The following is a 12,188-nucleotide window of genomic DNA, read 5'->3' on the forward strand; positions in this document are numbered from 1 at the left end:
TGGACTGGACACGAAAATTGCGGACAGACCGACAGACGGTTTAAAAACTATACGCCTCCCTTCGGGGGCATAAAATGCAAGAAATGCATGCTCTTTAAGCTATAAATACATGTATACTAATACAGGTTTTAGAAAAGTCCCAGTTGACTGAACATGAATTAGGCCAGACTTTAAAATATCTGTGTTTTAGGCCTTAAAACTGCTTTGATAAGCTCAAAATAACAACCTTATACGATTATTTAATAAATGGTAACAGGCAGACTAGTTAGTAATGGCTTCTGAAAATAAGCATAATATCTGTTACATTTATATAGCGCCCTTTTCATGATAAACATGTTCAAAGGCACTTTACATAGCGCTAAGGTAGCTACACAGGGTGCAAAATTCATCCTCTACTAATACAGACACAGAGGGATCTGACCGGAGGGACAGTGAGATAAAGCCCTAAGAAAAGATAGAGAGAAATCCTTAAGATACAGGCATGTCCAGCTAACTTAGCTTAGCTCTTTGCGAATAGACAGTCTAGTTCTTTAACTTGCCCACTGTATAACACTGATACACATGAAGCAGTCTTTCCTGGGAAGAACCAGTACTGGCCTCTTAGTTAGGTGGGAGACTCTTAAGAGCATCTCCGAAATTTCCAGTCCCTGGACTGGGATTTGAACCCCGGACCTCTGGATTGACAGTCAAGCTTGTTACCACTAGACCATGTGACAGGTGAACTTAAGAAGTTTGATGGAACACAAGACCATCAACCTATACTAAAACTAGAATGGGGTATAGCCTCAACAAACATTTTATGAAAAGGATTCATTATTCTAGGCCATATACTTTTTGAGCTATGAGCATCACAAACAAATCCACTATTTTGGCTATTTCAAGGGCCATAACTCTGTAATAAGCACTAACATTCTCAAGAAAAATGCCAAGTGTGCAAGGTCACATGATAAAGACTCCAACAAGGTTTCATGAATTTACATCAAATACTTTTTTGAGCTAGGCACATAATTAGGTGAAAATGTGCATTTTTTTACTATTTCAAGGGCCATAACTTTAAAAATAGTGGGTGTAGCCAGCCAAATAATAAGATGTGTGCAAGTTTGTATCATGATAAAGACTTATGCAAGTTTTACACCATTTACATAAATACTTTTTGAGCTAGGAGCATCACAAGGTGAAAATGTGACTATTTCAGGGGCCATAACTCTAAAATAGGGCCATACCCTATGAAACATAGAGGTGTGCCAGTTCATATCCCTGATTAAGAGTCATGCAAGTTTCATAAATCTATACATAATACCTTTTTGAGCTAGGCGTGTTCACAAGGTAAAAAGAGCATTTGACATTTCAGGGCCATATCTCTGAATAGGGAAGGCAGACAAAAAATAGAGGTGCTCAAGTTCATATAGTAAGACTCACCAAGGTTTTCATCAATTTATATCAAATACTTTTTGAGCTAGGCGCGTCACGAACTTCAGACAGACGGTGACAGATGTCCGACGCACGAAAAACAAATCTACATCTATATGCCCCCCACTGTTTGTGAGTTGTGGGGGGGGTGCACAAAGAAGTTCTACAACTAATCGTTTCTCAAGTAATTACAACAGTGATAGCCTAAGTCACTCTAACGAGTGTCACAGCTCAAACAAGTAATAATTTGATTAAAATATCATAAAAGAAGACTCAAAACATTTTGTTATTGGGCCTGCCATTCCTAACAAGAATATGCCTATTTCAAGTTCAACTGTATAAATTATAGAGAAAAGTGACCATGCCCTCTAGCAGCCAAATTTCATGTTAATTCAGATCATTTGATAACTATCTTAGTAGAGATTCACCACGGAAACATTTCTGTTTAATCACATGAAACAGACCAAGTCCACCTTTACGTCTAATTGAATCTTGGCGTTACTGGTCTAGACCTTGTACGCGATATGTTGAGCTGTTATTGGGAACATGTGTACCAAGTAAAATCAATCTCAAGATTCAACTGATTGCTGAATCCCAGTATAACAGCTAATGGTAAACAAGAAAAGAAGTTCACTACTTACCTGGTAAACCTACGTCTTTAGAGTGAGACAGAAGTTCTCCATTTTGAAAAACCATAGTTTTTCTGCTACCATAGCGATCACGTATTACATATGCTTGGCCTTCTTCAAATTGTCCACCTCCTTCAAGGATTACATTGCTGAGAGTTATTTTCTGCATTTCACTCCCTGTTTTCAATGAAGTGTGACTTGGAGCGTCTGCTGAGCTCTGATCTCGCACTGATCCCGTATGATCACAATTTTCAAGTGACTGGATACAAGAAGCATATGACGGCCGGTTCTTTAAAATAGCAAGTCTCTTTCTATATTCTTCTACCGCCTTCATTTCAAGAAGATTTTGTTTAATTTGGTCCTTCATAGAGTTGTTATTGGCATTCAAGAAAGACTGTTGTGGAATTGCAACAGGTATTTTATGAGACTGCTGTGAATGAGCGTTCTGCCTGATCTGATGTTGTGATGTTCCAGGTCTGGCATGACCTTGTTGCAAATGAACATTCTGCCCGACCTGATGTTGTGATGTTCCAGGTCTGGCATGACCTTGTTGCAAATGAACGTTCTGCCCGACCTGATGTTGTGATGTTCCAGGTCTGGCATGACCTTGTTGCAAATGAACGTTCTGCCTGACCTGATGTTGTGATGTTCCAGGTCTGGCATGACCTTGTTGCAAATGAATGTTCTGTCTGATCTGATTCAAAGATGTCAAAGGTCTGACATATCCTTGCGGCAAATGAATGTTCTGTCTGATCTGATTCAAAGATGTCAAAGGTCTGACATATCCTTGCGGCAAATGGACATTCTGTCCAATTTCCTTCTGCTTTACTTTCTGAAGTAGCTGCTGCAATGCCATCCGTTGTTGCTGCCACAACAACCCTGTTGTTGACAGGGTTGTTGTTGCTACTGTTGTTGGTGTTTCTGCTCTTAAGATGTTTGTCGTTGCTGTAACGCCTTTTGTTGCTGTAGCTGTTGTTGATGATATTGTTGCTATACCTTTTGCTTTAGTTACTGTTGCTTCTGTTGTGTCCATTGTAGTAGCTGCTGATCCAAACACTAGCTCGATTCAGACTGTGATTCTAGTTTGATTCAGACTGTGATTCTAGCTTGTTTCAGATTGTGATTTTAGCTTCATTCAGACTGTGATTCTAGCTTGATTCAGACTATGATTCTAGTTTGATTCAGACTGTAATTCTAGTTTGATTCAGACTATGATTCTAGCTTTATTCAGACTGTGATTCTAGTCTGATTCAGACTTTGATTCTTGCATGGTTCCGACAGTGATTCTAGCTCAATTCAGACTGTGATTCTAGCTCATTTCAGACTGTGATTCTAGTGTCATTTAGACTGTGATTCTAGTTGATTCAGACTGTGATTGTAGCTTGTTTCAGACTGTGATTCTAGCTCAATTCAGACTGTGATTGTACCTAGTTTCAGACTGTGATTCTAGCTCAATTCAGACTGTGATTGTAGCTTGTTTCAGACTGTGATTCTAGCTCATTTCAGACTGTGATTGTAGCTTGTTTCAGACTGTGATTTTAGCTCAATTCAGACTGTGATTGGAGCTTATTTCAGACTGTGATTCTAGCTCAATTCAGACTGTGGTTGTAGCTTGTTTCAGACTGTGATTCTAACTCAATTCAGACTGTGATTGTAGCTTGTTTCAGACTGTGATTTCAGCTTTTTCTAGACTGTGATTCCAGCTTGTTTCAGACAGTGGTTTACTTCCTAGTATCACCTCATTACTGAAAAATAAGAAGCAAGCATTTTTGAGTAATACAAGGGCCATAACTCTACAAATACTGATTCAAACTGGCTGGTTATCAAACTTGGCCTAGATTTTATAGAGATACACACTCTTTTAAAGTTCTGAGAAAAATTACCCTAGTTATCAAGTAAACAGTGCCAACCTTGATCAACTCAGGGGCCACAACTCTAAAAATACTAGTAAGTAAGTAAGTAAGTAAGTAAGTAAATAACAACAGTAATTATAATTAATGCAAAATTTAATAGTAATTTGTTATACAAAGTTTTGCATCAAAGTTCATAATATATTAAAGCAAGTGGAGAATCATAGCCTAAGCACAGCAAAAAAATAATCAATTTCATTTTCAATCCCAGCAGTGAAGATCATACATAATGTCAAGAATATATTTTACGAAAACAATTAAAATACTAGAAGCAGGAAAGTGCTACTTATGATGCTTGGAACTGGGCAAGTGATTCAGAATTACAAATTGTAAGTGGAATATTAAATATCCCACAATATTGGCCCTGAGTAGTCCAGAGACTTTGTAAAGTACTTAGCCTTGGGATAGGAACATCTAGTTCATTGTTGTTTTAATACAGACCTTAGATTATGATTTATGTCTTTTTTTTCTTTTTCTCTCTTATACTCTGGAAAAGGAGTTATCATAAACAGATCTGTACATTAATAGTGCTTTTTTTTTTTGTAAGCTACTTGCTCATCAAACTTCATCCAGTTTAATTCTTTGAATAATATTTCTGATGGAGCATCGTAAGTCTTATCTAGAATGATCCTAGCAGATATTTTTTTAAAATTTAATTAAGTTCGTGATTTGTTCATTGCCACTGTTGCTCTAGATTATGCAACAGTGGTTCAGACTGGCAAGTATGTATGAGTTGTAAAATAGTTTACAGGTATGAATATCAAGATATTGTTTGATTTTTAGAAAAAGGCATAACTGAGTTAAATTTCTTCAATGTTCTTTTATTTTTCAATTTGTGTCTTCCATTTCAAGCCATTATCAACATAAACACCAACTAATTTTTCATTTTCAGAATATTCTATAGCTTGATTTTATAGATGCAATAGTGGTATTGATGAGCTATCTCATTTTGTAGTTTTGGAAGAGAGATACATTGCCTTAGTTTTTTGGCACCGAACAACATTGCATTTTGTATACTAGTACACTATGAGTTTACTTGATTAAGATCTGTTTGGAGATGTGTCAAGACGATGTTAGTGATGTATCATGTGCAAACATATCTGTGAGAGAGGCTTTGACATGAAGTAGGAGGTCATTTATGTGCGAGATGAAAAGAAGGGGACCCGTGGTGCCCCTGATAAGACCTCAGTGGGCTCAGATAGAGTGTCTGAGATACAAACTTTCTGTGACCTGTCACATAGATAGGATAATATCCTTTCAACTGTTTGTTGTGATAAATGATAGTATTGAAATTTATTGATAAGATCGAAGGCCTTTGATAAGAGAAAATAGTTCCAACAAGTTTACCTTCATCTTTTTGATCCTGTTAAAAACTCTATTTGTTAAAGCTGTTTCACAACTCTTGTTTTGTTCTAAATCCCAGCTGTGTGGTATATATTAGTTTGTTAGATTTTGTGGTAAAAATTAAAAATTATTCCATAATTATTTATATCAGATTTTTGTCCCCTTTTGTGTATAGGAGTGACTTTTGACTGTTTAAGTTTAAATGGAAATTTTCCAGATTGTATGCTGAGGTTTATTTTTATACACAAATAACTGAAAATGCTGTTTCTGACCATCAAACCCTGCTCTTATTTGTACAATTTCTATCTTGTGTATTTTTCTCTTTGTCTGGTGACCATATCATACAGGCATACTCTAATTGTGATCTAACAAGTTTTATAGGAGGATTCTTTAATATTTTAAAGTACATGTGTGTTGTAAGACAAAATACATATTAACGAACAAGGTAGCCTTACTCATTTGGCTTATCAGGATCAGGGCTCCGGAAATTTTGAGAACTCAATCAGTCCGAAACAAAAATCACAACATCGGCACTACCCCACCCACCGTATTACCAATATACCATAGTTGTAAAATGTGATAGAGTAAAAAATAAGTATGTCATGCATTGAAAATGATTTACCGGTCACCCTGAGTTACCACACAATGTAAACAGTCAATCAGTGTTAATTATGTGATCGTTACTTTGTTTAAATTTCGATGTTTTTCGAGAAAATACTTGACGGGATAACATTGCCGAGGCATTGTTTTCTTGGCACCTTGTACCTAACAGTGATTTTTTTACTTTTTTTGGCAACAGCCCATGCCTTTTCAATTTGGAATTTTTAGCACGATAAACTTCAAAATTGGGAAAAATTAACAAACCTTAATAAAGAAATCATTTTGAAAAGTTTTATTTTAAGGTAAATTTATTTCATTCAAATATGCACTGAGGTTGAACAGACAGGGCAGACAGGCTATTTTCTTAAGTCACAGGATCTGATGGCTCAGATAGCTTAGGGTCACCATGAGCTTCTGTTGATTTCTGGGAGTCATTTTGTGGGGACTCGGATTTCTTGGACAGATCACTTTGCTTATATTCTGATGTTTGATTTGAATTTTTAACTCTTAACTTTTCCAAAAGATGTTCGAATGTCCGGAGTACCGTTGGCGTGTTTAAGTTTTATTTTCTTATTATAATATTTGGAATTATGCGACATTTTTCGATAATTTAGGTAAGTTTCTAACAATTTTCTTTCTAACTCATTTTGACGCATGAAAAAGCGACCGTGATGAAAGTCATACTAAATGCCGTACTATGCCGTGACCCGTTTTATGTAAACAATGCGCTTCGAGTTGGCAACAAAATTCTGCGAATAAACCATAGAGTCGGAATTTTTATGATTATTTGCATCGTTTTAGTTCAACTTTCACAAGAAATCAATCTAATTGGGAAAATTCATCTCGTTTGGGGGAATTTTTAAGTATTTTTTGGGAATTTTGACCATTTTTGTCAATTGGGAAGACGCCGAATTTCGGAGTCAAATCGGCGCAAAAAAAATCACTGCCTAACTAGTCTTAAAGCCAACGCATGTGACTTCGGTACCATATACACGGCAGATACTTTGTGATGTTTCCTCAATATTTGATAATTTTATAAAATATAATGCGTCAAAGTGATTTACTCGACGCAAAGTCTATGCCAAACATCCTCAGTAATTTTAGAATACTCTGCCGCGGACCAAATGTGTACGTTATGTGAATGCTGAGATCGAATTCCCCGTGTGTATGATACCAAAAGGTCGCGTGGGTTGGCCGCGGATATTTAATTTCACTGGCGTTGTACTTCAGTAAGCAAACTGCGTTTTATAAAGTTATGTGTTCTCTTCTGATGTAAACAAAATTTCATTTTGAAACGTTTTTAAGACCGATTTGATAAGCTGGCCTGGTCCGCCACTCTGGTTTTCATTATCATTCGGGTTTGCAAATCCTTTTTTATTGTACAGTCGGGTTGCAAAGACGATTTTCTGTACTTGTTTCAACTGGACTGCCAAATGAATCATGCAATTTTTACAAATCAAGTGATTATAAAAAAATATTTATATCGGTTTCCCGTGTGATGTCTCATTAAATGCAATGACCATTTGTTTCTTTTTACCCATCTTCAAAATAAAGCAATCTGTCGGCTAATGATCTAAATAAAAGAAGTGGGTCCCCGTCAAAAGCATTTGGATCCAGTCAGAAGCATTTGGAAACCAGTCAGAAATATTTAATACGTTGCAGTCAGCTGCCTGCAAACATTAAAGGATGTGCCGCGTGAGCACTGTTGTGTCACGTGCTAATTACGGACTGATTACCAAGGTGACAATCAGACCGTTTGACACGTTTATTTATTATCTGAGGGTGTGACCAACAATTTCCTGCTTGGCAGGTGATCATGTATTGAGATTTCAGACCGAAATATTTACATTTTCTCCATTTTTACGGGACCGATTTTTTTCGTTTTTTCACTTCATGAATCGGTCTGTAAAGTCAAAAATAGGTCCAAAACCGACAAACCAGCAAATTTCCGGAGCCCTGATCAGAATGACTTATATTTTATGATCTGATATTTTATAGTTGTCATCCCCTATGCCTTACCCGAATCTGCATTTTACTGATATGAAAACGAAGACTATAAAAAATCCAAAAAAAAAATCGTAATTTACTGGTCAGACTTGCTTGCTTTTATAAATTAAATGTTAATATTCATGTAGAAACTTCATATGGGTGGAATTTAATCCATAATTTTAAATAATAGACTTAAATCTTCGAAAACATGATGTGTACTGTAAGGTGCGAGGAGATTTCTAACCTGACACAGGTTTCAATATCAGCAGAGTGCCGATAGGACACTAAATTAAAGAAATAAAACACAAAATATACACAGGCCTCGACCTTAGCGGTGGGCCGTTGGACCGATGCAACCAAAATATCGGCAGGTCCACTAACTATCAAAAGTTGGGTAGACCGACGGTCAACCAATTTTCAGTCACGGTCTGCAAATAAAATAAAACCCTTAAAAGTGAAGAATAGGGGAAAAAAATCATACGCATATCGGCGAATTCACAAAACGGAAGTTGATTTTGCCTTAAGTATGGCATTCTACAGTTATAAGCATTGGCGAGTTAAAGTCAGGATAGCACGAATGGACTACTCCACCGATCAGGCGCGTGGTTTTTACGTGGTAACTTTACCAAATTGAGAAATTACATCAGGCAAAATTACCTGGATTGACTGGAATTTACCCGCGAATCGTAAAAATATCAAAACGTCATGCTGGTAATTTTCCATTCCACGAGCACGTGCACCCTATCATAATATCTAATTTACATCGCGGTTACTTTTGACACAAAAAAACGCGCGTAGTGCATTCATTTTTCAATATAATCGCTTCAAATTTTCAACACCGCTTGAGAACTAATACAGTTTGAATTCTATAATAATTTTAATAAGATATCGACAGGAATGCAGGCAAAATTCTTTAAAAACGATCAAATTTTCATACAATGTTTTGTAAAATTTCAAACAGCGCGATCTTGATTATTTATTTCTTTCTTAAAGTAAATAAACGGTACATACTATGGTAATAAAATTCAGACTTTTAACCAGAAAGTACAAAAAACACAATTAAAAAATCTGAAATAATGAAAAAGCGGCAGCAATTTAAGTACATGGAGTAAAACGATGTTTGGCAAACAGATTTCTGTTAGCGTGACAGAATAGGTTACGTGACCTCGTGAACGTAAATAGAAATGTGGTTTTAAAATGAAGCAGTATGATGTCGTTGCGGTTTTTAATAAGTTTTAAATGATTCTTTGTACATGTATTTTTTGACACAACACTTTGTTAGATATTCTTCTCAAACAATAACGTAAATTCCTTGAGGGCAAATAGGTCACAGAGGTAGGATATACACTATCATCGTTCACGGTTTGACACATTTACATGTCAGTTTATTCGGGATATTGCACATTCGCTTTTAAAGAATTAAAGAAAAAACTTTTTTTATTGATTTCTTCTCAACAATTTAAGGAATCGAGAAAGTATGATCAGACAGTGATGTGTCACATGGCGCGAAAACATGACGTAATGCCATGACAATCTCGGGCAACTATACCGCTTTGATCTCCACTTCAGATGTCATAATAACAGACACACTTCTTTTAGCTCTTTGTGGGGGTGTTAACTGATGATGAAAACAAGGCCAATTACTTAGTTTATCATCAGAATAATTACCGATAATTGTTAATGTTTTTTTTCACTTTCAACACAGGTTGGGTGGATGATAATTATTGTGTCCATATTTTGGGACACTTTTCAAAATAATTACTTTTCGGGATAACAGAGTGCTTCAGTCTTCCATTTTTAATTATTTTAGAAATAAGTCTTGTTTCTTTGAGTCATATGAAGTTATGACGTCTACAACATCACAATTCATGTGATAGAATTGGAGGTCCACTAAAGTCTGAGCAGGTCTACTAGATTTTAGCAGTTGGTGGACCTGCTGGCAACTGCTGAAAAAAGTTAAGGTCGAGGCCTGTATACATCCATAAAATGTCAGCGAGGCAAGTTTATGCTTTAATGTCAATATAAATTCATTATTATATCAGAGATGTAATCATTACAAATACTTTTTACATGTACCAGAAAACATTCCCAACAGATTTTAATTGGGGATTTCCTAACAGAAATATGCAGACTAATTCTGGACGCGACTGAGACACCAACAGTCAAAAGTTATCACGCTGTCCTGAAACGTGCTATTATTTGGACTATAACCTCTATCAGGGATCGAATTTAGCGGTCGCTTAACTCGCGAAATTCGAATAAGAATAACAAAATGCGAGTAGAAAATCACGGCACACGAATATTTTTGCGATAACGTTCGAAAATCGTGGAATTCACTCTCCGTTGCTCCTTAGAAAACTCCTTTGGGGTAGTTAATTTACCAATAATCATGTGACCACTTGTAGACGCTTGTTGCTTTATACAAATGTAATAAATTATCAGATATCTAAGTAAGCGTCTAGACAATATTTATTTTGGTCAGTGATTTGCAAAGTTCTGTGGAAATGGAGGGGAAAATAACAAGTTTTTTCGTGCAAAAAAGGCCTGCGGAGACCGAAAATGCTAGCAACACCAGGGGCAGTGACCTGAAAAAAACCTAAAACATCCATGAACTTTTATCCATCAACATTATAGGATAAATCCCCGTTTTCCGGTATTAACCACCAATAAAAACCCGTGCCCGGTTTTACGGTGAGGGGGGTATCGGCCATTACGCTATATAGCAGTAGTGTTTAGATTATCCCTTTTTTCAAGTTTTAAACAAAGAAAATGAATAAAAAAAGTATACTGGTACTGATGATAAACCCGGACAGATTATAAAGTCAACCACCTTGGAAATATTCAATTGCAATCGGTTATCAATAAAATTGAGCACACCATCTAATAGTTTCCACTTACAACACCAACTGATGTAAATAAAAACAAAATTGGTTAATATTCTGTATAAATAAATGACTTACATTTATCTGTATAAAAATTATTTATCCAAAATTACTGGGGAATAGGGTGTTTTTTGTGCATGCTGACTGTCGCCACTTTATTTTTTAATCTACATTACAAATATACCCGTCACAAACCAATCAACGTACCTATGGGCAAACCGTAACCAAATGAATGTGTGAAGTAACCTTTTACCTAAGACAAAATTGACTGAATATTTGAATAATTTTGCAATGGGTTTAAATCTAAGGGAGTTAACTGTTAGTTTCATAATTTTGGATCCGTCACAAATGTATAGGATGAACACCACTAAATCCAGCTGTTCTTTATTTCATATACATCTACATCTGCGGGGATACTCCCAACAATCAATTTCTGATCATAACTGGGAGGATATAAAATCCACGGTTTTTCGACATTTTCTAGCATATCAGATTTTCAGAGACTTATATTACCATACTAGTAAAGAACTAGATCGATACTTTACAAAAACAAAAGGAAAAGTGGGTGTTAACTTTTATATAAGAAAACTACAGTTCGTAAAATACAACCCGCTGAATTTACTACTTTTTGCTTCTTTCAATTTCTCTTTTCGAGACATTAAATTCTTACGCCGCCATGTTTACCTAGCATGCGATAGGAACATGTCGATTTCAATAGAATGCAAAGTGTTATATACTGGGCGCGTTCGGCATACATACTCGAGCTAACCCGAGTCACCCTGGGTATTACTCGAGTATAACTCATGTAACCCGGGCGATAGTAGTTGTGTCACCCGAATTCTACCCACCTCCTGAAGCTGGGAAAGGCGGGTGATCGTATCCGAATGCATTAACACTTTAAACATGGTGTCATTGGTAGACTTGTAAACTTCTGAGTGCAATTACTATTAAGGCTTTATCTCAATAACCACAGATGATATTGAATTTGAAACTTCAAACAACTTTTTCCACTCATCAGACCTACCAAAATAATCAAATTAGATAACTCTTGATCGTATCTAATGTAAATTATGGGTCTCATTTATAGACATGTTGCTTTAAAACCTATTTTTACTTTTTAAGGTCATTAATTAACCACAGATGATCAAGTGCCATTACTCTTATATGTATTTTGACTAAAATTATGCCCCTTTTGGACTTAGAAAATGCAGTTTTTTAGTTTTACATGCAAGTTAGTATATCCAAATTAATGCAGATGTTTGATTAAAACTTTACACATTTCTTAGGGTCTGTAGAATAAGGTCATATCAACACATCACAAGCCTCATAACTTACTTGAGTCAGACCCCTTTTTGGGGTTAAAGTTTTGCATGCAAGTTATTTTTTAAACTAATGCAGATACTGGGTTGAAACTTCACACATGT

The 12,188-nt window shown here is 36.0% G+C and overlaps 1 protein-coding gene across 3 annotated transcripts in view; it reads right to left on the reverse strand.

The window, feature by feature from the left end:
- Positions 1–11,067, reverse strand: part of LOC123553796 (uncharacterized) — a 48,429-nt gene extending 37,362 nt beyond the window's left edge. For 2 of the 3 annotated variants that reach the window (XM_053548790.1, XM_053548789.1), the window contains exons 1-2: positions 10,843–11,061; positions 2,052–3,784 (exon numbers count right to left, since the gene is read on the reverse strand). In XM_053548790.1, coding sequence (XP_053404765.1) covers positions 2,052–3,072 — 1,021 coding nt within the window. In that variant the 5' untranslated portion in view covers positions 3,073–3,784; positions 10,843–11,061. Of the gene's footprint in view, positions 1–2,051; positions 3,785–10,842 lie in introns of all 3 variants that reach the window. The other variant, XM_045343449.2, reaches the window with a different exon arrangement.
- Between the last annotated feature and the right edge of the window lie 1,121 nt (positions 11,068–12,188).

This window comes from Mercenaria mercenaria, chromosome 7 (assembly GCF_021730395.1).
Source record: "Mercenaria mercenaria strain notata chromosome 7, MADL_Memer_1, whole genome shotgun sequence".
NCBI lineage: Eukaryota > Metazoa > Mollusca > Bivalvia > Venerida > Veneridae > Mercenaria > Mercenaria mercenaria.